Source organism: Cydia pomonella, chromosome 22, assembly GCF_033807575.1.
Source record: "Cydia pomonella isolate Wapato2018A chromosome 22, ilCydPomo1, whole genome shotgun sequence".
In the NCBI taxonomy this organism is placed as follows: domain Eukaryota; kingdom Metazoa; phylum Arthropoda; class Insecta; order Lepidoptera; family Tortricidae; genus Cydia; species Cydia pomonella.
Window position 1 is genome coordinate 1937840 of NC_084724.1, and position 26576 is coordinate 1964415.

Genomic DNA, 26576 nt, shown 5'->3' on the forward strand with positions numbered 1-26576 from the left:
CGAAAAACTCATTGGTGCGTGCCGGGGTTTGAACCCGCGACCTCCGGATTACAAGTCGCACGCTCTTACCGCTAGGCCACCAGCCCACCCATACCCATCTTCGCACATATCTAGTGGAAACGTAGCATGTCTGTTTTGCCAAAACCGAAGGATGAGTTTGGCTTTAGCTTCGGCGAAAGGTTTGATTTCGGCCGAAACTAAAGTTTAACATCATTATGCCGGAACCCAAACTGAAACTTAGCTCGGACACTATAGAAAATACGATTTTATTTTACGGGGCTTCTGAAGACAATACTCTTACCTCTTACCAGGCAGAGAAAGTTTCGACCAGCTCAGCGTAGGGAATCATCAGCGTGCCCTTCATGGAGTACACGGGGCTCCATTGCGGGGGGCTTTTGAAGATGTTGTACTTACCATGCAGAGAATGGTTCGACCAGCTCAGCGTAGGGAATCATCAGCGCGCCCTTCATGGAGTACACGGGGCTCCATTGCGGGGGGCTTTTGAAGATGTTGTACTTACAATGCAGAGAATGGTTCGACCAGTTCAGCGTAGGGAATCATCACCGCGCCCTTCACAGAATACACGGGGCTCCATTGCGGGGGGCTTTTGAAGATGTTGTACTTACCATGCAGAGAAAGGTTCGACCAGCTCAGCGTAGGGAATCATCAGCGCGCCCTTCATGGAGTACACGGGGCTCCATTGCGGGGGGCTTTTGAAGATGTTGTACTTACCATGCAGAGAATGGTTCGACCAGTTCAGCGTAGGGAATCATCAGCGCGCCCTTCACGGAGTACACGGGGCTCCATTGAGGAGGGGCTTCTGGAAACATTGCGAATATGAAGTCATGGCCGAAATAAATACCTAAATATTATAGAAACAGTTTTACAGAAAATGACTAACCCTCAGAGCAAACCGACTAACCCTCAGACCAAGCTTAAGACTCAAGTTGAAATAAAAAGTACAACAGGGTTAAAGTTTTCTAGTAAGTATGATACACCTGTGACAGAAGACCCCACTCTTCCGTAACATCAAGTAGAGTACTTAATTAACAGATATAAACAATAAACAATTATTAACTAAGTCAAGTTGTGGGTATAAATGAATATCATATATTATCAAGTGAACTTCTTTTCATACTATACAGACTAGCCCAAGGACCGGTCCGGTATCCCTTTCGAGGGTTTTGGAATGGGTATTTCGTAACTCTTTGCTTACCAAAGCTTTTGCTAACTAAAACACTTTCATTTGGCTTTATAAGCGCTTCATAATACGGGTAAGAACGAAATTCACAAATTGCGGGGATCTTTCTCTTTTACTCTCACTAACACGTATGACGTAATTAGAGTGACAGAGAAAAAATGCCCGCAATTGACGAACTTCGATTTTCGCGGTAGGCCCCCGGTTCCTAAGCGCTAACCGATTGAAGGGGTATCAATATAAATTATAACGCGTATGCCATTTTCAACATTTGTTCGTAATAGAATAAAATATTGCTTATTAATGTTTAAAGTGAAGGACCGGGTGTCGAGCGCGTTGACAGCACAGGTGTATCTCTGACAGGGAAAGCCAATTTGGGCAAGTTGGGGCTATTCGATAAAGGACTAAGACATTTAGGCTTTTTTCTTGAGACAGGGACTTCAAGCCAAATAATTCACCTGGCATTAGCTCTGTTATACTTCAACATACCACGTAAACAAACACCTATACATTATATAAATAAATACTTAAATATTTGCACGTTACGCAGTAAATAGCTATGTTTCAGTAAAAAACATTCAAGTGCAAATAGGTTAAGTAGTACAGTCACCATCAATAGTAGCGGATGAAACAACGCGCCAAAAGTATCTGATATTCCGGATAACTTTTCCAAATAGAGAAATCTCCAAAATTTACATTCAAAAGTATATCTTTTATCGTCGTCATTGTTCTACATATAGAACCACCACATTTTGTTAAGCTGTTTCAGAATGATAGATACTTTTGAAACCTTGTTTGATCCGCTACTTTTGATGCTGATTGTATTACAAAGACTAAGTATCGCAGTCACTTTAAATATATTTATTTCGTTGTATATAACTTTATAATAAAAAAAACTAAATTTTGAAGAAAATAACATCACGTTTCCGAATAATATAATAAACATAGACAAAAGCGCAACACGCAATAACGAAAACAACTTACGTTTATCAACATAGCCGGCGGCGGCGGCCGTGAGACACAGCACGAGAAGCAGCATGGTGAAGGAAGACGTCCGTCCGGCGCGGCGGGCGGCGGCTGAATGACATACATCCGCGGTTAGTAGGTTATATTATCTTATGTGACGCGCACGCGGGCAGAGGGTTCTGTGAGGAACGTGCAATATACACAGTGTAACACGAGGAACTTAATATTTATTAATTTGAATGAATTATTATTATCTTACATACAATCTGGCGATCTTTTTGTGAGTTCATGATATTTAGAAACATTGTGAGACTGTTAAATACCATGTAATTTTTTTTTAAACTAAATTAATCTATCCATCTATCTATTATACACGGTGTAACACGAGCAAGCCGGAAATTTTTTAACCACGCACTTCTGAGGCCAAAAGAAGAAAAAAACGTTGTATGAGTTTAAGTAGTTTCGCCAAAAAAAATTTTTTTTTGGTTATTTTTCAAATTTTTGTATGTATTTGTACAAAAAAGTTAATTTTATGGTTAAAACTGGCACTGAAAATGAATTGTTACTACTTTTTTTTTTTGTAAAACCTAGTTTTTGCAAAGGTTATTATGTCACTTTTTGACATCGATCAATAAGGATATTTAGACTGACAGACGCCCCATAATAGCCTCATCGCCATCAAAAAAGTGCTTTGAACTGAGTTACAATAATATGTTTTTTAGGGTTCCGTACCCAAAGGGTCAAACGGGACCCTATTACTGATACTCCGCTGTCCGTCCGTCCGTTTGTCACCAGGCTTTATCTCATGAACCCTGATAGTTAGCCAGTTGAAATTTCTCCAGATTATGTATTTCTGTTGCCGCTATAACAACAAATACTAAAAACAGAATAAAATAAATCTTTCTTTCCAATCTCGAGGTTCTCATCCAATCACCGAAGTTAAGCTACGTCGGGCGGGATCAGTATTTGGATGGGTGACCGTTTTTATAGATAATGGTACGGAACCCTTCCTGTGCGAGTCCGACTCGCACTTGGCCGGTTTTTATTTAATTGGTATTATGTCTGAAACTAGGCGAATTCCAGAAAAGTTTATATGATATTTTAGCCTTTAAATGTGATTAGGAATAGATTGTTAAAATCTTTCGGTTTGCTCGTGTTACACCATGTATAATAGATAGATAGATTAATTTACTTCTCATTTAAAAAAAAGCGGCCAAGTGCGAGTCGGACTCGCCCATGAAGGGTTCCGTACCATTTATGACGTATTAAAAAAACTACTTACTAGATCTGGTTCAAACCAATTTTCGTTGGAAGTTTGCATGGTAATGTATATCATATATTTTTTTTAGATTTTTCATTCCGTTATTTTAGAAGTTACAGGGGGGGGGACACACTTTTTTTCACTTTGGAAGTGTCTCTCGCGCAAACTATTCAGTTTAGAAAAAAATGATATTAGAAACCTAAATATCATTTTTGAAGACCTATCCTTAGATACCCCACACGTATGGGTTTGATGAAAAAAAATTTTTTTTTTAATTTTTATGACGTATTAAAAAAAAACTACTTACTAGATCTCGTTCGAACCAATTTTCGGTGGAAGTTTGCATGGCAATGTATATCATATATTTTTTTTAGATTTTTCATTCTGTTATTTTAGAAGTTACGGGGGGGGGGGGACACACTTTTTACCACTTTGGAAGTGTCTCTCGCGCAAACTATTCAGTTTAGAAAAAAATGATATTAGAAACCTCAATATCATTTTTAAAGACCTATCCATAGATACCCCACACGTATGGGTTTTATGAAAAAAGATTTTTTGAGTTTCAGTTCTAAGTATGGGGAACCCCCAAAATTTATTGTTTTTTTTCTATTTTTGTGTAAACATCATAATGCGGTTCATAGAATACATCTACTTACCAAGTTTGAACAGTATAGCTTTTATAGTTTCGGAAAAAAGTGGCTGTGACAGAATCGGACAGACAGACGGACATGACGAATCTATAAGGGTTCCGTTTTTTGCCATTTGGCTACGGAACCCTAATTACATGATATTTAACAATGTCACAATGTTTATAAATAACATGAACTCACAAAAAAATCGTCAGTTTGTATAAGATAATAATAATTCATCAAAAATAATTCAATATTAAGGAAAAAATAAAAATAAATACAATCAAATAATCATTTATTAAATGCAATGTCAAAAAAAGCGGCCAAGTGCGAATCGGGCTCGCCTATGAAGGGTTCCGTTCCATTTATGACGTATTAACAAAAACTACTTACGAGATCTCGTATAAACCAATTTTCGGTGGAAGTTTGCATGGTAATGTACATCATATATATCATCAGTCAGTTGACAGCTGTCACTTGTCACGGTCGAATAAGCTGCGTAAACAAAAAAGTTTTTAAAATGTAACAAATAAATATTTTAGTGTAATTCATGAGCCAGTGTGATCAATGACTACTAACTACGCTCCGTGAGTGTTATTTACTAGACTTGTCTATTGATAAAGGACAATATCGACCGAAATGAAATGTGAACTTGGATTGTTTGTTGTCGGTAAATAAATGTGGAATTCAGTGGATAGTGCCATTGTGGAGTGTGTAGGACCTTTTTACATCCGACTGCTATGTATATAAACAACAAACTGTGAGTAAATTTTTGAAAAAAGAACAAAATTGCTTTGTGTGGGCCGTTTGTTGCTTTGAATATTGACAAGCACACAGCGATCACACGACGGACCTATCAGCTATGACACCTGTAACTCCATCTAGCGACAATCTACAGCACCGAATTACCATAGAACAATAAACTATTTTAAGCGCCATCTAGTACCACAACGATAAACTAGCTACTATCCGTTAAAACGACAGCGCCTACGCACAACGGGTGTTCGCTTATCTACTCTGACAATACATGAACCAAACGCAAGATGGCACCTGCATGCTCTAAATGTCATGAAAGCATACAAAATAATGAATTTCTTGCTTGCAAAAACTGCAAACTAGTTTACGACTTGCTATGTGCACGGAAATCGACAAAGATTTTTAGATATATGTCTGCAGAAAGCAAAAAGGCATGGACATGCTTACTATGTCGGACAACACAAAAAACATCTACAATACCTGGCACTAGCAAATCTGATGCGCAAAATGTTACAATACGAAAAAAAGCCTTTCCCAATAACACGAAAAGCACTCCGGTTACAAGCCCCTCATCGGTGAGAAGCAGCCCTTCAGCTACTTCCTTAATAAATACTCCGGCCGTCAGCCCTGTTAACAGCGCCAGAGGAGCATCAGACACAGACGCCTCACTGGCAGCTAAAAACCTTTCGGCTTCTCCTTCATTGAAGCCGAATGACAGCCGTCAGACAAATACTCCAAGTACACCGGTTTCAAGCACCTCGCCGACAAGAAACAACCCTTCAGTTTCTCCCCTAATGTATCTTGACAACAACCCGTCGGAGAAACTCCCAGGTACACTGGTCACATACACCACACCGACAAGAAACAACTCTTCAGGTTCTACCTTAACGGATTCTGACGACAGCACAATAAGTCCACAAGGCTCAAGTACCTTGCCTGGGAGAAACAACTCTTCAGATACTCCAGTGATAAAAACTGACGACAACGCTCAAAACAGCTGCAAATGCATCGCGAGCACCTCACCAGCTGGAAATTGTTCTTCCGTAACACCTCGCCCTCTGAGTTTACTAGTAAAGGCAAAGTCAATTGAATCTCTTATACATCCAGAGTCCATGCACAACTCCTCTATCAAAAGCTCTGAGGATGAGCTGTCAAAAAGCCTGGAAATAACAAATGATCCAAACATCGTAACGGAACAGAAAGAGCAAATCCGAAAACTGAAAGTTAATTTGGCAAGCACTGAGCAAGAACTACATAATTCTATCTTTGAAAAAAATGAGTACATGCGGCAAATAGAGAAGCTAACACGCGAGGTTTGCACACTAAAAAACATATGTAGGAGCCCGTGCAGTTCAAAAAAGGACAAATCGATGTTAGTGTCAAGCTTTACTCAGAGTCCTGTAAAAAATGCTTCCTATATAACACCTAAAAGCCTTGAGAGAATTTTATACTTGGAGTCCCAGGTAAAACAATTAGAAAGTGAGCTTCTTAAGGCACAGCTTGAAACGCGCGCTCTAAATGAAATTATAAGGAAGTTGGAACATGGACTATCTCCTCCAGCTTTGTCAAATAAACAAAAAACAGAGATCTACACGGGTAAAAGTAATAGGCAAGCACAGAGTACAAACAAAAATTACACCAGAGCTAGCAAACAAAACAAACTTTGTATCATATCCAGCTGTAAGAGATATCGGATACTACAAAATATGAAAAATAATCACGTTCTTGAAAAATACCAATGCTGCCATTACATCACGCCAAATGTAGGAATTAACATACTGTTAAAAAGTCTGAATGAAAAACTAATCGGGTACACTCAACGCGATGTCTGCGTAATCTTAATTGGCGAAGTAGATTTCTACAAAACTCATGACTACAACGTCATCATTAAAAATATCCGAGATATATTGCAACCAATCATGAACACAAATATTATAATAGCTGCGCCTACTAACATCCATGGATCACTGCTATACAACCGAAGGGTAGAACTTTTTAACAACCTGCTATGTCATGACATTATGACTTACAAATACGCTACCTTTCTAGACACATGGCTAAATCACGACCAGTTCTTATCTCGATCTGGAAAAGTTAACAATAATGGAGTGCAAAATATTCTCCAAAACATAGCAGATATAATTGTAAATTTACCGTCCAAAAATAGCCCGCAGAAAAGTACCACAAAAAGCTCTGACAATGCAGCTTTTTTTCGAACAAGTCCATCGCACAAACACAACACCCGGCCAACCCTGTCCTGACACGCGCTGCAGTGAGGGCCCCTAGCCAAGCTATCCCCACAATAAGAAATCATAATCACTTAATCAACGTATGGCACCAGAACATAAATCGACTTGCGAACAAAACATACAAACTTGAATGCGAGCTCCAGATTAATAAAAATGTTGATGTGCTATGCCTGACCGAACATTGGCTACGAACAAATCAGGTATCATCAGTAAATATAATAAACTACAGCCTACGTGCGTACTACTCAAGACCGACTCGCCATGGAGGAGGAGCCTGTATATATGTGAAGTCAAATATTTTAACCATGGAACGAACTGAAGTAAAGGACCTATCGGTAGAGATGCAATTTGAGTCCTGCGCTGTCGAGTGCATCGGATTAGAGCTAATCATTGTATGCATTTATAGACCTCCAAGTGGAGATATTTCACTTTTTTTTTCAAAACTGGATGAAATACTTAGTTTACAGGCTATTAAAAATTACAATGTTATAATAGTAGGAGACATAAACATAGATTTACTGGATAAATGTAATAATACACAATGCCTAATAAATACATTGTGTCAATATGGGTTTAAAACTGTAAGCAATGCTCCTACCAGAATCACGAACAGTTCAAAAACATGTATTGACCACATCTATACCAATATGCACAAAAATAATGTAAAAGGCGTATCTAGCTTAGATCTGCATCTATCTGACCACTTGTGCATATGTGTTACTGTGCAAGTGCAAAAAAGTAAATTTTCTACTAGACACACCTTGAGGCGAGTGGTTAGTGATAGTAATAAACGTAGTTTTACCTTAGGCCTCAATAACCATGACTGGGATAGTGTGCTAAACAAGAGTAAGTGCCCTCACAAAAAGCTAGAATCAGTACTGCATGTTATTAAGCATTACTTTGACATACATTTTCCTTTAAAAAAACAGCAAATAAAGTCCCATGCACGTGCGTGGGTAAATGAATCCACAAAGAAACTACGTAATGATATTCAAAATATCAAAAGCAAATTGTCGCAAAACCCCAATGATAATGGGCTGCATTCCGAGTTATTGGCATATGAGTCTCAGTATTGGTCAAAGCTAACAGACGCACGACGTTGTCATGTAAATAGCATTATTGAGAACTCGGGTGATAACATGTGTCGCAGCGTCTGGCGCGTAATATCGTCCGAAACCTGTAGTGACAATAAAAATAGGAGCGCGGCGCTTGACGTACTCGTCAACGGGTTGGGCGATGACTGTGGCGATACTCGAGCTGCGGCAGCCGCCGCGCTGCTTAATCATTACTACATTGATACAAATGTAAACAATAGGCAACCGTGTAGTGACGTCGCTTTGGAATACTTGGTCAAACACTTAACAAAATTGCCCCCGAGATTCCAATTCACACATTTCACTTTACAAGAAATAATAAAGGTATGGAAAAGTATAAAACGAAAAGACACAAAAGATATAAATGACATGTCAACCCGCGTACTTGACTACCTCCCTCCAGTCGTTATATCCTTACTATTAATGTTGTTTAACCAATGTATTGAGATAGGTGAATATCCTGACATTCTAAAGCAAGTAAAAGTTCAACCTGTTTATAAACGCAAAGGTGACATGCACGAACTTAAAAATTACCGCCCAATCTCAATAATTCCAGTTATATCAAAAGTATTTGAAAGTTTGTTATGTAAAAAAATTATGCATCACATACGCACAAACGACTTATTGAATTGTCACCAATATGCATACCAACCTGGCCGATCGACATCGGACGCGGCTCGTGATGTGGTCGCGCGGGTGCTGGCCCACCTCGAGGGCGGGCGGCGGGTCGCAGCGGTCTTCTGTGACTTGTCGCGCGCGTTCGAGATGATAGACCACTCCCTCCTCCTTAAGAAACTATTTCTGTATGGCTTTGATGGTAGCTTCCATGACACAATCGCTTCCTTTTTAAAAGACCGTAAACAAAGTACTTACGTCCAGAATGTAAGGTCTCTACTGGAACCAGTAGGCAGCTGCGCGGTACCCCAGGGCTCAAGCATGGGAAACAACCTATTTCTCATGCTAATCAACGATATTACATCCGCGTCGTATGAGCCCGAATATGTTATTTATGCCGACGACACATGCATTATAGTACACGCTGAAAACATTGATGATCTAGTATCAAAACTGAGTCAAACCATGATAGAGATAGATAAGTGGTTCACCGCTAACGGAATGCTCCTCAACTTAGACAAAACAAACATTGTGCACTTTAGGTTACGGTGCACTGACATATTGCAGCTAAATATTAAAATAAATGATATTGAAGTCCCACAAGTAAACCAAACTAAATATCTTGGATACTTAATCGACTCTGGACTTACGTGGTCCCCTCACATTGATCAGTTATGCAATTCGCTTTCGTCAGCGTGTTTTGCTTTGTCCAGGCTCGCGCCCACCCTATCGGTAGATAACCTAAGAAAGGCCTATTTTGGATATTTCCACTCGATTTTAATCCGTGGTGTCGACCTTTGGGGCTTGGCTTCGGGTCGGGACAAAGTATTCAAAATACAAAAGCGGGCGCTGCGGATAATATCTAGGAAACCTCACGACCACCCAGCTAAAGAACTATTTGTACGCAATAAAGTGTTAACGCTACCTTCTGTCTACATATTGGCAGCGTGCCAGTATGTCAGGTCTAACCTCGCTAGGTATAAAACCAATTCTAGCCGTGGTGATAACAACCGCAGACAGCCAATGTTGGTTGCCCCCGTAAAGCGTCTTGCTAAGCTCAGGAATTCACTCAGTGTCATTGGGGCCAAGATCTACAACTTGGTTCCGCCTGCCATAAAGTCAGCGGAAAGTGATCCTGTGTTTACAAAGAAACTTAAAGCGCTGCTGATCGCACAGGCATGCTACAGCGTTGACGAGTTTCTTCGTGGAGTTCATAACTAACGCGTAAAAATAGTGTCATCTTAATGCTTGATTAATTATACATAATTATAAGATTTAGTTGTAAATGTTATAATTTGTAAATATTATTAGTTATTTAATCTTATTATGTAAATATTTAATGTAATCCTGACTTGTAAAACAACGATTTTACCAATAAATAAATCAATCAATCAAAATATATATTTATTTTTAAGTTACAGGGGGGGGGGGGCACATTTTACCACTTTGGAAGTGTCTCTCGTGCAAACTATTCAGTGTAGAAAAAAATGATATCTGACCCCTCAATATCATTTTTGTAGACCTATCCCGTATCCCGTTATACCCACGGGTTTGATGAAAAAAAAATTTTGAGTTTCAGTTCTAAGTATGGGGAACCCCCAAATTTTATTGTTTTTTTTTTCTATTTTTGTGTCAAAATCTTAATGCGGTTCACAGAATACATCTACTTACCAAGTTTCAACAGTATAGTTCTTATAATTTCGGAAAAAGTGGCTGTGACATACGGACGGACAGACAGTCAGACATGACGAATCCATAAGGGTTCCGGGTTTGCCATTTGGCTACGGAACCCTGAATCCATAAGGGTTCCGTTTTTGCCATTTGGCTACGGAACCCTAAAAATTACCTATGTATAATAGATTTCTCTTTCAGAGTATATAGCGGTCAAGATGTATAATATTGTTGTTGTAGGTACAAAAGTTACTCTGTCTGTATGTATGTATTGTATTGTATTGTATTGTAACATCTTAATGCGGTTCATAGAATACATCCACTTACTAAGTTTGAACAGTATAGCTCTTATAGTTTCGGAATAAAGTGGCTGTGACATAATCGGACAGACAGACGGATATGACGAATCTATAAGGGTTCCGTTTTTTGCCATTTGGCTACGGAACCCTAAAAATTTATGGCTTTGTATTGGTTACAAATAGGTATTTAAGAAATTTCATTTTAATTACCAACAATAGTCCAAATGCTTGCATTGAAGATATTTTAACTATTATGACAAAACAGCAACATGTGTCGCCATATCTAAAAGCAATAAAGAAATATAGGTACTTTTTTTTTAATTTACGTCAGTGGGCAAATATGTGCTTGTGCGCACAATAAAAATTATTGAAAAACCCAAGTAGTTTTTTTTTTCCTTCAATCACCATATTTCAAAGTTGTTTTTTTTTAAATTTATTTACTCAAACGGTACATGCTTACAGACAAAATTTATGATATCGGCAAACTGTAACCAGTTTGTTGGTGAATAAAGTGCTCAATTTACATTATCGAATCATGCACTTAAACCACTTTTAAATGTAGCCTATGTTAACCTCATAAAAAAAAATATATATATAAATATAGTTCATAAAAATTGGAGTTTTTCCGACAAAACATGCTTATTTTAACGTATACGATAAAACAAATAAAAAGTGAGTGTCATAATAACACTCCATCTGTTGAAAATTTTACAAGTGTTAGAATCCTGTTTCAGTTATTTTTAAAACCTACCTACCATTATACTAAAAAAAACTAGCGAAGTGCGAGTTTATTTTACTCGCGCACCGAGGGTTCCGTGCAAACTTTGCATTATCTTGTGTGATTAAAAAGGCAAATCACATCAGAAGTACCTATACTAAGTATAATTGTGACCAGTGTCATCTCTCGGCAAATTGTGTAACTAATTTTCGCAGTGTAATGTATGTTGGTTTTTAGAGGATAATACTCTCTCATGTGAACCAATTTCAAAAATTGTTTTATTTGACAGCTTCTTTAATGTTATAGAAATTTCAAGTGTAATCAATACATATAAAGTTGGTTAAATTGCAAACTGAATTCAGAAATGTATTTTGTTAATTAAAAAAAAGTTGTCAAGATAGAGATCTGATTATATCTTTCCTGTAAAATTTATAGTAATGTTAATATGGTATCTGTTTCACATTTAAATTTTAAAAATCGTTTTGAATGTTCAATTTGATCTCTTTCAAATTATACCCCAATTGACCTATTCACTAGAGTCTAGTGACTAGACTTTGAAATTTTGCCCCCTCTTCATATTGGGCATTTTCCATAGTTATTCAAAATAAAAAAATACTTCCACTGTGTCTGGGTTAACATTGTGCATAACTATTCCAAATTTCAAATCAATAGCTTAAGTGGTTCTCGAGATATTTAGCAATGTGACAGACAGACAGACAGACAGACAGACAGACAGATTGATGGACAGAGTCTCACCATAAGGGTTCTTTATGTACCTTTTTGGTACGGAACCCTAATAAGGGCTACTAGGGAAACTAGAGTTCATCTCTAAGCTAGCTGTACATGGACTTGGGCATTAATTAGTTAGTGTGAAGTATCTGCCTACTCCAATTATATCAAATTATGCATCAAAAAACTTTATGGACATAGGTACGACACAAATGAAATCATGTTCTCTTTATTACTCACAAAAGAATAACAATTAATTATTAAGATTTGCGTAGAAAAATGCCGGTGAATGTGAAATTTATTTTTATGCCAGAGTCGAGTGGTACGTAAAACTAACAAAGATATTTTCATTACCTTAGGTCTTTCCTGTGCTAGTCCTTTTGTATTTAATTGGCTTTATTATCAACTGATTAGTCTTAAATACTAGTTTCTTCATAAATTTAAGCTTAGAAATAAAAATAAACTCAAGGATATTTTCGATTAATCAAAACGAATGACGAATGACAAATGCAACCTCGATGATCGATGATTTGTTTCGATGACTTGCTGTCGAATATCGATTCAATTTTTGGAATATATATTTCGTTTTCCATAGATGTTATTTCGGTGCAATATTAATTCAAATTAGAGTATATACGTTTACTTTAAACTTTATAATATGAGTTTTTATTTGTTCTTATGTAATTTTCATTATTTAGAAATCGATTTCAAAAACCGGTAACAAGGAACGATGCGTCATGAGCATCACTATTATTTTACACTGTCATTACCAGTGAGTGCTCTTGTAATTACTGTCAGTTTTGACAACCTGTGTTACGTTGTTTGATTGATTGATTTCTTATTCGTTTCGTGATAAATCTCATGAGTTGTTGATTTTGAAAACATTGAGTCATTAATTAATTTATTTGCTAGTAATATACTATATCGTAAATATATTAAATCAAATCCTAGCTCATTCTAATCGTAGTATTCGTTTTAGTGCATCATCGAGATCTCGTTTGTTTACTATAGCAAAAAATCGCTATATCTCTCAAAAACCTCTTTAATTACCATACTAACATGAGTAAAAAGCCCATATCATTCGGCAAAATCAGTTTCAACATCGCCAAAGCACCCGAAAATACTAAAAATGTAGAAAACAGCCCAGATACATCCACCTCAGGTTTTGGAACATTTGGTCGCACTCCGATACAGGAGCAGAAGGAGATTGACGAAATAACGGATGATTTGGAGAGTCAGCATGTGCAGCAAGTGATGGGGATCAAGAATTTCGGGAAGAAGGCTAAGAATTTCAATGTGGAAGAGATGTTGGAACAGGCTAGGAAGACCGCACAAGAGGTAATATCAGTGGGAAGATACTCCTCCTTTCGGCTTTTCTCGGCTCCGTCCGGCTCATCATTCCCCCGAGCATTTATTAGGGTTGGCTCAAATTGATGTCCCTATACATGCACAACCATAGATAATGAATTGAATTTTTACAACCCTAAATGGCCGAGAGGGATAGTGCCATACATTAGAAAGGGACAGCCTAATTCGTCCCTGAATCACTGTCAAACTTCAGTTTTGTAAGAAGTGTCATTTCTGTATGGTAATACTATTATTTATTCTGTTCCTGTACATTTGCATCAGTTTCTTAATTCATATTCATACTATAGAATTAAAAGAAGTAGCCCAACTGTGGAAGTACCTCCACCTTACAGAAAACCGCAGCCAAATAACACTAGACCCTGGGTCGGCAATGCGCATCTAACTCTTCTGGAGTTGCAGGTGTACATAGGCTATGGAGAATGCTTACCATCAGGCGGGCCGTATGCTTCTTTGCCACCAACCTAGTGTTAAAAAAAAGTAGAAGTTGAAGCAGTTGGTACATTCCCAAAATAAGCATTGTGTCAATAGAGAATTTGAAAAGTAAAAAAAAGCCATCCTGTCAATTAGAAATACTGCTTATTAAATATGCAGTTTTATCAATCCCTTTTTTCAGGTGAGCAAAAAGAAGTTAGAAGAGGAAGCTGCCAAAGCAGCAGCGGAACCTGAGGAGACTCCTCCTGACGAAGAAGAAGAAGACATCATTGGCCCACTGCCACCACCTGCCAGTGAGATCGGCCCACCACCAGTGGAGAAGAGTAAGAAGGATGGAGAAGACAGTGACGATGAGCTCAGTAGTTCTGAAGATGAGGAGGAACTGAGTTTAGAGAAAAGAATACCTAATAGTCATGAGGTTAGTACAGTTGCTTCTGTAAAATATTTCTTTTATATTTATATTTCTTGCCCCATTTTTGAGAAAAGCACTATACATGACTTGGCTGGTTTCGGATTCAATTAAACGCACTCCCAAGGGCGTCCATTTAAAACGAATCCTCAGCCAATAAGTGGCTACTTCTGGGCCTCGATAATAATGTACTGCTGTGTGTATTGCAGGTAGAAATGCTGCACGGCACCAAAGCGGTGGTAGCTCTAGCAGTAGACCCGTCTGGCGCCCGCTTGGCCACAGGATCCGTTGACTATGAAGTCTCCTTCTGGGATTTTGCAGGTAATTAGGCGGGTCCAAACAAAGCGAGCAGCCTCGCGAGGAAATTTCCTTGCGCGGCAAAGACGAGGCTGCATGCTCGTGTAACTTTTGCCTTGCCCGAGCCAATTTGCTCGGCAATATGACGTCACTCGGCACATCCATAGATTAGTATATATTATTACTGGGCACATCTTTGACAAGTTCAGTGTTGTCACTCAGGAATTCGAGCCAATCGTGCAGTCTAACGCAACTAGCTGCGACCAATCGCAAGCGTGACGATCAACCAACCGCGTTGTGACGTTAGAGTGCACGATTGGCTCCAATTCGTGTGCGTGACACCGCTGTACTGGCCCCATTCTTATTGCCCGTAAGGCCCGTCCTTAGATATATATCAATAGCCGGTCCACACAGTCACGTCTACACTGGCCGTATTGTGCGTGAGGAAATTGCCTCGCGCGTATGCTCGCTCTGTGTGGACTCGACTAATGGTACATATAGTATTATGGTACCATTCGCTTTTCCAAGCTATGAACCCTTCGCCAAATTTGATTGAAGTGTTGATCTGTTCTTGCGCGAAGGAACTAAGTCACAGTTTTAAAGTTTTAAGCATACTTTCACGTTTCTCTATGTGTTATATATGGGTATATTCATATATTTGTAAGAAGTGGGTAGCAGTCGCGTAATAAATACTTGTCGAGCAACACGTCTTTTATTTAACAGTGGCGGCGAATGGTAAAATTATAGTGTAATACAGTGTTTTTATCCACAAAAATGGCTGGCAAAGGTAAATTTTCGGAGTTTGATGTGAAAACGGGGAATTGGACTTTATATTGCGACAGGTTAGACATGTACTTTTTAGCTAACGGCGTTACGGACGATTTGAAACTAGCAACCTTGATCGCGAACGTAGGTGAAAGTGCATATGAATTGATAGTGAATTTATGTAGTCCGGACAAGCCATCTACATTAACTTATGCTAAAGTGGTGAGTTTAGTGAAAGAACACTTGGAACCCGTACCATCGGCGTTAGCGGAACGTTACAAGTTTCGGCAATGCAGGCAACAAAATGGCCAGTCTATTGCCGAGTACGTGGCCACGTTAAAACAAATGGCGAGGTTTTGTGACTTCGGTAGCGGGCTAGAAGAGAACCTACGGGACCAACTCGTGTGCGGGATTACCAGTGACGCGATTCGACAGAGGTTATTTGCGGATAAAAAACTCGAATACAGTAAAGCGGTACTAATAGCGACTACAATGGAGTCGGCGGAGAAAGATTCTAGTGCGGTAGAATCTCCGGTGATAGGAATGCACTACAATGCCAGCCAGATTGGAAAAAAACAGTGTACGGCGTGCGGCGACACGAGACATGAGCGCTTCGCGTGCAAATTTAAGGATTACATATGTGACACGTGTTCGCGTGTCGGGCATTTGAGGCGTGTGTGTCCTGAAAAGGAGGGGCACAGAGCTAGGGCAAGACCGGGAGCGACTAAGAGTTGGGGAACCAGTCAGGAGCACGGAAGTGGCTCTGGAAGCAACGGCTACAACGAGAGGGCATTGACCGGCCGTGGAGGCAGCACGGCGGGCAGGAGGCGGCGAGGCGCGCGCACGGGCGCGGCGCTCGCGCGCCATCACTGCATCCGGGGGCACCCCGATCCGGCCGAGGAGGCTAGCTGGCGGGACAACGGAGGCGAGGGCTCGGGTGCGGGCCTTAGCCGGCGCACGGACAGCGATGACGAATGGCCCATATATCAAATGGGACTAAGTCAATATCCACCGGTATGTATGGAGATACTTGTGCAAAATAGGCCATTAATCATGGAAATTGATACCGGATCTCCCCTTTCGTGTATAAATAATGACACTTATCAAAAAAATTTTAGTCAACTAGAATTAAAAGAGTGCCGCATTCGGTTATTTGCTTATAATGGTTCCCGTATTTATCCATTAGGCTTCGTCGAAGTAGAAGTGTCATTTAACGACTGTGTTAAGACGCTAGATTTGTATGTGATAGATAATGGAACCACTAATATTTTAGGACGGCAATGGCTTGCCGAGTTAGATATTCAGGTTCCGCGAATAAAAGTATTAAGTGTCAATAAGCTGGTGAAGGATTATGGGAACTCGTCTCTTACTATGAATGACATCCTTTCCAGGTTTAAAGATGTGTTCGACGGAACCCTGGGTTGCTTCACCGGCGGGCGGGCCACGCTGCAGCTGCGCGAGGGGGCGGTGCCTGTGTATTGCCGGGCGCGACCTTTGCCCTACGCGTTACGTCAGCGCGTGGATGCCGAACTGGACGCCATGCTGGCGGCGGGCGTCATCACACCGGTCGACCACTCGGACTGGGCGACACCGCTGGTGGTGGCGCACAAGGCGGACGGCGCCATCAGACTGTGTGCGGACTACAAGGTTACGCTAAACAAGGTACTAATGGTAGATAGATATCCCGTGCCCAGGATTGACGATCTGTTAAGTAATATTAGTGGCTACAAATATTTTTCCAAGCTTGATCTATCACAGGCCTATAACCAGATTCTTTTGGATGATACGGCAAGTTATACGGTGGTTAACACACACAGAGGTTTGTTTCAATACAACCGTCTCGTTTATGGTTTATCCTCCAGTCCAGGCATATTTCAGAGGATCATGTTAAATTTGTTCAAAAATATGCCCCATGTCGTTGTCTTTCTAGACGATATATTGATCGCTAGTAAAACGATACAAGAGCATAATCAACACATACAGGAGGTTTTGCACATATTGCAAAGTAACGGGTTAAAAGTTAAAAAAAACAAATGCGAGTTTTTTGTTGATGAGGTTAAATATTTAGGTTTTATTATAAATAAGGACGGCGTTAGGGTTGACACGGATAAGATAGCACCCATTATTAAAATGTCGCCTCCCACCAATATTTCCGAATTAAGATCGTTTTTGGGCATGGTGAACTTTTACGGGAAATTTATTAAGCATTTAAGTGACATTCTGGCTCCTCTATACGAGTTGCTTCGTAAAGGTAAACATTGGGTGTGGGGTGGCAGGCAGAATGACAGTTTCATTAATGTTAAGAAGGCCTTGTGCAGTGTGGAAGCCCTGGTACACTATGATATGCGCTTGCCGTGCCTGGTGACATGTGACGCGAGTGGACACGGCATTGCAGCGGTCCTGGCTCAACGCGGCAGCGACGGTGTGGAGCGCGCCGTGGCGTATGCATCGCGCGCGCTGACGGCAGCGGAAATACATTATAGTCAGGTGCATAAAGAGGCGCTGGCCATCGTCTTCGCCATAAAAAAATTTCACCAGTATTTGTACGGCCGTAATTTTGTTCTCCGCACCGATCACAAACCACTAGTTACGATTTTTGGGCCAAACTGTGGTGTTCCAACAGCCGCCGCGAGTCGATTACAAAGGTGGGCTATTTTATTATCGGCGTATGATTTTACTATTGAATATGTTCGTAGTGATCAAAATACCGCGGATGCCTTATCTCGCATGATACAGGGTCATCGTGACAACGGGGTTCAGGAGCGCGACGAGGTTCCTGAACAGACGTATTTACATTTTGCCTCGGACGCGATGTTGCTAGACTATAAGCTGCTACGTAATGAAACCTCGAGAGACGTATTACTGAGTCGGGTATTGAACTATTTAAAAGATGGGTGGCCATTAGTCGTAGAGGTTAGAGAGTTAAAACCGTTTTTAAATCGCAAAAATGAACTATATGAAGAACTCGGGTGTATAATGTGGGGTCACCGGGTTGTTATACCAGAGGCATGTAAAGAAAAAGTGTTGCGGGAACTACATGAGCCACATATGGGTATTGTCAAAACCAAGGCTTTAGCAAGAAGCTACGTGTGGTGGCCCGGCATTGATGAGGCGGTGGAACGCGTTTGCCGCGCGTGCGTCGTATGTGCCGCGGTGGCGGACGCGCCGCCGGCCCACGAACCGCGCCTCTGGCCGTGGCCTGAACGTCCTTGGGTACGGTTGCACGCCGATTTCCTCGGTCCATTGGCTGGTGCAAAATATTTAATAGTAGTAGATTCGCATTCAAAATGGATAGAGGCAATTAAAATGTCAGGTACGTCAGCGAGTTACGTAATAGATGTGTTTAGAGAAATGTGGGCGCGTTTCGGTTTACCCAAACAGCTGGTGACGGACAACGGTCCCCCATTTACGAGTACTGAATTTCAGGGTTTCCTGGCCAGTAATGGAGTTGAACATATTTTAACCGCACCTTACCACCCAGCGTCGAACGGGGCTTGTGAGTCAGCGGTAAAAATATGTAAAAAGGTAATTAAAAAAAGTATGGAACAAGGGACTAATATTCATACGGCGTTAAGTAGATTCTTGTTGAACTACCGGAATACCCCCCATTACGCCACGGGTTACCCTCCAGCCAAGCTCTTGCTAGGTAGGTCACTTCGAGCCAGATTAGACTGCTTAAAACCAGAGCTGGCGTCACGAGCGCACGAGCATCAGGACCGCATTAGGAAGCAGGCAAAGGGGGTACAAAGAAGTTTTCAAGTAGGGGATTTAATTTGGTATAGGAAATTCGGTACTAATAACACTAAATGGTGCCCGGGGCGCATTGTAGAATGCCTTGGCGGTACAAACTATTCGGTTAAGGATGAATCTGGAACGGAAACGGTACATAGGCACGTAGATCAAATTAGGTCAAGAGTGATAGATCAAGCGGGGCAGAACAGTCCAATTAATAATCCTCACGATACATCACAACATCGAAGTTTAGCGTATCCTTTACCCTCCACCGGGCCAGCGGGGGGGCCAGAAGGAGTTGATGATGATGACGCTGCGGCCGGTAATACACAGGTCGCGCCGAGTGAGACACAGCCAAATATTGTAATGAACCCGCCCGCGGCAGGTCAAGCAACTCCGGAGTTACTGGTGGCTAACCGCCCAACAAGAACACGGTTCCCACCAATAAGATATGGATGGTCATAAGAAATACTATAATTCGTAGGAAGTTTTTTTTTTAATTGTGTATTATGTCATAGGTTAATTGCATGAAACATGGCCCTTCAGGCGAATACTAGAGCTAAATACCTAAATTAGTTTTGTTTTATCTTTTAATTGAGTAAAATACATTATTTAATTGGTACTTTGTAATTCTCTTTCTCCCATTGTATACAAGTAATTAAATACCTAACTACCAATTAATACGTAATATGTAATCAGTACAATAAATCAATAATAACCGAGTTGAAAGAACCGAACTAATAACGCAGGGTCAACAGGAAAACATGTGGTTCTTCACATGATGTAATCTTGGTTTAATAATAAGCACAAAATAAGTACATGTATATCCGCCAATAAGTCCAATTAGACTGTTAGTGTTTAAATCTTTTTGGTGCTACGCGTCAATGTCCATAAATGATGGTACTTAATGGTTACGTTAATGACAAAGAAAATTATTGTAAACTTAGGGTGAAGGTGATAATAAGTAGTTAGGTAACATCATTTTTCTAAATGTATACCTACTTAGTTGTACATCATTAACTTTTCTCGTAATTTTAGTCTATAGTGTGTCTTATGTTAATAACGTAATTTAATAGCTGTATATGTTTTCCCCCCTCACGTAGGTAGCACACTATACTTCACTTTAGGGGTGGTTTTAGAATAAGGGTGAAGGTGTTATATATGGGTATATTCATATATTTGTAAGAAGTGGGTAGCAGTCGCGTAATAAATACTTGTCGAGCAACACGTCTTTTATTTAACACTATGGATATTTTCTGACTTTATTTTATCAAAGGCCTGTGTGAGATGTCCTTTCGTTTTGGTTTAGAATCCATTTTACCAACTACACTCCGTGGGCCAATTAAACCCGAAATTTTTTAACCTGAGGTCATAAGGAGCAAAAAAGTTATGAGTTTTGGCCAACTTCATAAGTAAAGTTTTTTTTATTTACAGATAAAAATTGCGAGAGTACTTTAAAACTTTAGCTGCCCCCCCCCCCCCCCTTCTAGAGCTCCCCCTTCACTGGCTGGCTACGCGCTAGAAAATACACCTTTAAAATCTGTCGGGTTTGGCCCATAAAATAATATATTCTTACAGGAATGGACTCCTCAATGCGTTCCTTCCGCACCCTTCAACCCTGCGAGTCGCATCCGATCCGGGCACTTCAGTATTCCGCTACAGGAGACTCCATCCTTGTAGTGAGCGGGTCTGCTCAAGCGAAGGTCCTGGACCGAGACGGCTTTGAGATACTCGAGTGCGTAAAGGGAGACCAGTACATTGCTGATATGGCTAGGTAAGAATCTCTGCAGTTAATCTTTTCAAAAATGTAGAGAACATGAAATATATCCAGCGCCGGTCGTCATCCATTTGTCTCCAGCGGATCCTTAGTTACTTTGGATACGTAGCCTGACGGGAGCCGGACAACTTCGAAAAGCGCATTATGGTTGGCATGGTGGATGGAGGACGGGGTATTGGACATCCACCAACCCACTGGGTGGACATTGTAAATAAAGAAGGCCTGCCAGGGATCTACACAGGCGAAAAAATCGTGCAGAATGGAGGGCCTTGATGCACAAAATAACGATCCCATATGGTCGCGACCCTCAGTCATGAATAAACGAGGATGAAGAAGTAAATATACCTTATGGCCTGACGTTTCGAACGTGACGTTACGCTCGTGGTCACAGGCAGACTCAGGCCATATAATAAACGTAAGTTTACGCGATTAAGTCCCGTATTCGTTTTAAAACTATAAATATACCTTGTTGTGAATTCAGGCTTAAAGCCCCAGATCGAGTCAGGTTTAAACTAGAGTGTGTTAAGGGTGACCAGTACATTGCTGAAAACATTTCTGAGTTTGCTTTTCAAAAATGTCTGGTTCTAAAAATGTTTAATCTGCGTTTTTATATTATCCCAGATATTTTGTATATAAATTTGTATTAAATTGAACTGATAGATCCGTTGGACAAATTGGAGCAATATTCGAAAAATAATTCGGTACTTTCAAGGCGGGAAGTTTATAACTCGAGATATAAAATTGAAGACATTTGAACTTATAAAAACAATATTAAAATTTTGAAAAAACCCACGACGGTTAAAATGTAGTTGAAAAAAGGATAAAATAATTTTGAAACCCCCGACTTAAAGAATTTATGCTTTGAACTTAATAAAAAAACAAAGTCCGTTCCGTCGTGGGTAAAAAATAGAATTACATGGCATGACGATCAAATTTCTTTAATTTTATATAACTAGGTATCAACTTCTTCCCGCCGTGTACGGCATTATATCCATAGTCTGAATAAAAATGGTTACCAAAACATTAGTTTTGGAAAATATATTTGTTTTTCAAAATGGTGCCACATTAAAATACACATTTTTAATGGAGATTCTGAGAAGACATATTTTTCCAAAAATAATTAGTTTAACAACTTATTAACACATTAATTATTTGATTCATGTATTAAGTTGCTAAAATATATTGTGTACTTTGCAAGTGAAAATTAATTTATATGAACAATATTTGCCATATATCTCGCCTGAAACACAGGGATAGCCGGGATAGCATACACGCGAGGCGCGCGTTTTCCTCGACCGAGCGCGCCGCCTCGGCCGAGGCACGTCTACACTGGCGCGTATGGAAAATGCCTCGCGCGTATGCTTGGTCAGTGTGGACCGAGCTAATCAGGCACACGTAAACAATCGCTATTTTTAAGTCTATATGTTTTTTATGAATGTAACCAGGGAATACGTGTTTTGAAATAAATTATATTTATGTTAAGTTAAATAATTACGAGAGTTCGTGCGTTATTTTCACGAGGCCCTCGTTTCCCGCCGCTGGTAAAATGTAATAATTTTTAGGACGAAAGGCCACACGGCGGCCCTGAACAGCGGCTGCTGGCACCCGCACACGCGCGACGAGTTCCTGACGTGCGCGCAGGACGGGACCCTCCGCCTGTGGCGCGCCGCCGCGCCGCGCCAGCACCGCGCCGTCATCAAGCCGAGGCAACAGAGCGGCCTCAAGACCAACCCCACCGCCTGCGCTTTTTCTAGAGACGGTACAAATGTTCTTGCCACGGCTCAGTCTGAGGTCCCCTTTTGGCAGGCCTACACATTAGGTGTTACACCACAGTAGGGGGTGACAGGTTGGAAAGAACCCAACTAGCAAAATTTCGTCATATAATGGTTGCGGCAACGTTTCTGCGGTATCCTTTTAGCTCTTACTATTAGTCATCATTACGAAATCATTACGTTTATATGACGCGATTTGGGCCCATTTTATTCAGCATTTCAGTCATATAAAAGTTGTTTAACTGCAACCACCGCCACTTATAGATCTTATAATAACCACCGACGTGACTATCTTATGACAATTTAGCTGTATATTAGCAAATTACATGACTTAAATATGACTGAACTGATCTGTAACTTCCATTTATATGGCATATTTGTGGAGTAATCGCATCCTAGGCTACTAAACCATAGAATATAACTCGATACTACACGCGCGAGTTGAGTGTTTGTTAATAAAAAAGGAATTCGTCTTAATAAGTCTTGACGGTAAGTATTTTCTTTATTAGTCAGCCATGATGTTACATGTTTTTATTAAGAATGCTCATAACGTCGGCGTATGGTAGAAATGTATTGCGAAGGTAAGTTTATTGATGAAGTAAACTATGTTTAATAGTAAATATTTAATGCCCCACTATAATTCTTAGTTAATTAAATATAAATTTAATTAATATTGATGATTTTCTTGAACGCCGCGGTTATACGGCATTTATCCAGTTATAAGCTATATAATCGCATCTTATATAGCAAGTTTAGCGGTCAAAGCGCCATTATACATATTTTGTCGGACATATTTTAGGGTTCGTTAGAGTTTCTGAAAAAACCTTTTTACAGATTTTAGTATTTTATTTCTAGAGACAAGTAGCACCGTGAAATATGGTCATTGTAGCTGATGTGGACTGTTTTTTAAGAAAAGAAGATCAATTGTGGAGTGATACTGATGTACAGTGGCTTTGGAGCGAGACTCATTTCATTTTGTCTTCGATGTGTATTGGATGCGGATACTCAACGTCCCCGTTGACAATTGATCCCACACATTTTATTATATCGGACAATAATATAAAAAATCTACACGACACCATTTTTTTCTGGTGCCCAAACTGTTCAGAGTACGCTATATATGATCACTATCCATTAGAGGAATGTGAGTTTTGTGTGAATACTGACAATACTGACAATCATCCCCAAATCATCCAAATCTTCGGATCCACTGCTCTCATCAGCATTGAATTGGAGTTCCATTTCCTGTACGGAGCTATCTTCTACAACGCCACCAACATCAACGTGCATGTTTTCCGACTCTGCAGTACTAGTTTTTTTTCGGTCACATTTTTTATTTCTACGGAACCACTTGAAAAATTAGCACTTGTCACTTCACTTCGGTTTACCGAAATTCCTTGCGTAAGAGTAGTTTTTAAATTGGTGATAATAGATTGCCGCTTCTTTTTCATTTTCCTCTTGTATCCACCGGTCTTTTTCATGTTTTTCCATTTAATCCAATCCATTTTCATATACTAAATGTTTATATCCAAACAACGTGTCGGATGTCTTTAAATGATGTTTAAGAGCTATAACAGTCATAAAAAGGTAGCATTTATACTAAATAGTGGTATAATAGCAAAGTTGTATCATTTACTCGACTACGTTTAATTCTGCTCCAATAAAGGCATATAAAATGTCATTACTTGACCAAATAGTCACATGAGCATCAGGTAGAGGTAAGTTATTCAGCAATATCTAAATCGCTGAATAAGATACTCATATATAACATGTTCTATAATTCGCGTTTATATGACAGCATGTAACATATATAGCTATTGTGCTGTATAAGTTACATGATGTCATATAATAGCAAACTACATTGCTTTTACTCGACTGCACTTGACATGTCGTAAGTCAGATATATAAGTCACTGTTACTCGACTAAATAGTCATATAAGCCACGTAAAAAAGTGATTTATTCAGCATTTCTTATATGACTTATTAGTCATCTAATCAAGTCGAGTAAACGTTTACTCGACTTGCTTACATGACTGATATGCTGAGTAACTAAAAAGCTGCATAAGCTGGCTTTATACGACATGTGCTGTATAATTCACGTCTACATGACTTTTATATGATTTATTAGCTGAATAAGCTCAATCTTATATGACTACTTTGCTAGTTGGGAAGAAGACACATTAGGTTTTACGAAAGCGACTGCCACCTGACCTTCCAACCCAGAGGAGAAACTTACTTGGATTAGTTCGGTTTTCTCGCGATATTTTCCTTCATCGATAACCGGCTGGCAAGTATCAAATGTTATATCGTACATAAGTACGCGCTTTTTTTAGTAAACCTAATGTCTTTAAAAAAAATCATAAAGCCATTTTCTGTGTGACCAGTTTCCCATAATGTCTGCTTTACAAAAAGATTAACTTTTGAATGAGCCAGCGACCGCCATGTCACCGTTGGAGTAGCCGTACTAACTAACATTTACTTTACGATCTCGAACTTTACGCTAAATTTTTACTAATTGAATTAAACAAATGTGTACATTTTGTTACATATTCTAAATTATTTGTTAATAAATAGTTTTATTTCATTAAAAACACGCAAAGATTCACGATATTTTTGAAAAACAATATTCTAATTTAAATCTCTTCAACAGGTAACACTGTCGCTGCTGGCTGCTTCGATGGCTCCATCCAAATGTGGGACCACAGGAAAAACTTCGTCAACACATCAGTTTTGCTCAGAGACGCTCATCAAAAACAAACCGAAATTTCGAGCATAGCTTACTCCTATCTAGGATCCTATCTCGCGAGCAGAAGCAACGATGAGACCTTAAAACTATGGGATTTAAGGAACTTTAAGAAACCGCTTCATGTCTTTGATAACCTATTTTCAAGATACGAACAAACTGATTGCTGTTTCAGTCCGGATGATGCTATGGTATTCACCGGAGAGTCTCTACAAAGAAACCAAGAAGTCGGTCGACTTATATTTTACAATACTAAGACTTTTGAAAAGGTTACCGAGATTGGTGTATCCAAATCACATGTTATTAAAGGTATTTGGCATGCGAAATTAAACCAAATATTTGTCAGTTGTGGCAACGGAGTCGTCAAATGTTATTATGATCAGAAGCGAAGTTTAAGAGGTGCTAAGCTATGTATAGTGAAAACACATAGAAAGAAACACTCCGTAGAAGTAGTAAGCTCTCAACAGATAATCACTCCTCATGCTTTACCTCTGTTCAGACAAGAGAAGTTAAGAACTAGCAAGAAGAAGATGGAAAAAGAAAGGTTAGACCCGGTGAAATCTCATCGGCCTGACTTACCGATAACCTCTGGGCAAGGTGGTAGAGTTGCTGCCTCCGGTAGTACTCTCAGTTCATTTGTGATCAGGAATCTAGGGTTAAGTAAACGCGTAGATGATGACCAAGACCCGAGGGAAGCCATTTTGAAGTACGCTAAGGATGCAGAGGAGAATCCGTTCTGGGTCGCTCCGGCTTATAAGAAGACTCAGCCGAAACCGATCTTTCAGAATGGAGATGAGGACGGACCTTCGGATCCCAAGAAATCGAAAACATAATTTAAAAAATAAAGTACATCAATACATTTAGTTTTATTTACAAGGTGTGACAGCGCATTTCCTAAGTTTTGATAAACGCAGCATTGAACGCATGCTTTAATGGAATGTATGAAAAATTACAATGCGCTTGTCGCTGCGTTTATTGCGTTATAGTATTTTATACAATCGTGATATAATAGACAGCTTTTCAGTCCGAGTACTGTGTTTAGGCAACGAACCTTACTGAGTTGCCTAAGTAAGGTACGAGATAGAAAAGCTTGATT

The 26576-nt window shown here is 39.7% G+C and overlaps 3 protein-coding genes across 3 annotated transcripts in view; 2 read left to right on the plus strand and 1 right to left on the minus strand.

Moving 5' to 3' along the window:
* The window catches only part of LOC133530338 (digestive cysteine proteinase 1), a 42885-nt gene extending 30181 nt beyond the window's left edge, over window positions 1–12704 (minus strand). The window contains exons 1-3 of the mRNA XM_061868246.1: window positions 12540–12704; window positions 2183–2275; window positions 733–820 (exon numbers count right to left, since the gene is read on the minus strand). Coding sequence (XP_061724230.1) covers window positions 733–820; window positions 2183–2237 — 143 coding nt within the window. The 5' untranslated portion in view covers window positions 2238–2275; window positions 12540–12704. The remainder of the gene's footprint in view (window positions 1–732; window positions 821–2182; window positions 2276–12539) is intronic.
* A 136-nt stretch (window positions 12705–12840) lies between these two features.
* Window positions 12841–26326, plus strand: LOC133530328 (gastrulation defective protein 1 homolog). Its single transcript, XM_061868233.1, has 6 exons — window positions 12841–13523; window positions 14167–14403; window positions 14604–14715; window positions 20767–20962; window positions 22528–22724; window positions 25388–26326. Exons 1-6 carry the CDS (start codon window positions 13245–13247, stop codon window positions 26311–26313), a joined length of 1947 nt encoding a protein of 648 aa, XP_061724217.1. The 5' UTR covers window positions 12841–13244; the 3' UTR covers window positions 26314–26326.
* LOC133530389 (uncharacterized) lies at window positions 15314–19745 on the plus strand. Its single transcript, XM_061868302.1, has 5 exons — window positions 15314–15620; window positions 15660–17342; window positions 17775–18007; window positions 18461–18669; window positions 19707–19745. Exons 1-5 carry the CDS (start codon window positions 15466–15468, stop codon window positions 19743–19745), a joined length of 2319 nt encoding a protein of 772 aa, XP_061724286.1. The 5' UTR covers window positions 15314–15465.
* Window positions 26327–26576: the final 250 nt, after the last annotated feature.

What these genes read in the sequence shown, in the direction of transcription:
- LOC133530328 (XM_061868233.1), top strand. Translation starts at nt 13,245, where the DNA reads ATGAGTAAAAAGCCCATATCATTCGGCAAAATCAGTTTCAACATCGCC. An exon ending in CTAGGAAGACCGCACAAGAG is followed by an intron (nt 13,524 to 14,166) that starts GTAATATCAGTG and finishes CCCTTTTTTCAG; the next exon opens with GTGAGCAAAAAGAAGTTAGA. An exon ending in TACATTGCTGATATGGCTAG is followed by an intron (nt 20,963 to 22,527) that starts GTAAGAATCTCT and finishes AATAATTTTTAG; the next exon opens with GACGAAAGGCCACACGGCGG.
- LOC133530389 (XM_061868302.1), top strand. Translation starts at nt 15,466, where the DNA reads ATGGCTGGCAAAGGTAAATTTTCGGAGTTTGATGTGAAAACGGGGAAT. An exon ending in GGCATATTTCAGAGGATCAT is followed by an intron (nt 17,343 to 17,774) that starts GTTAAATTTGTT and finishes GGCCTTGTGCAG; the next exon opens with TGTGGAAGCCCTGGTACACT. An exon ending in CGTGGCCTGAACGTCCTTGG is followed by an intron (nt 18,670 to 19,706) that starts GTACGGTTGCAC and finishes ATTATGTCATAG; the next exon opens with GTTAATTGCATGAAACATGG.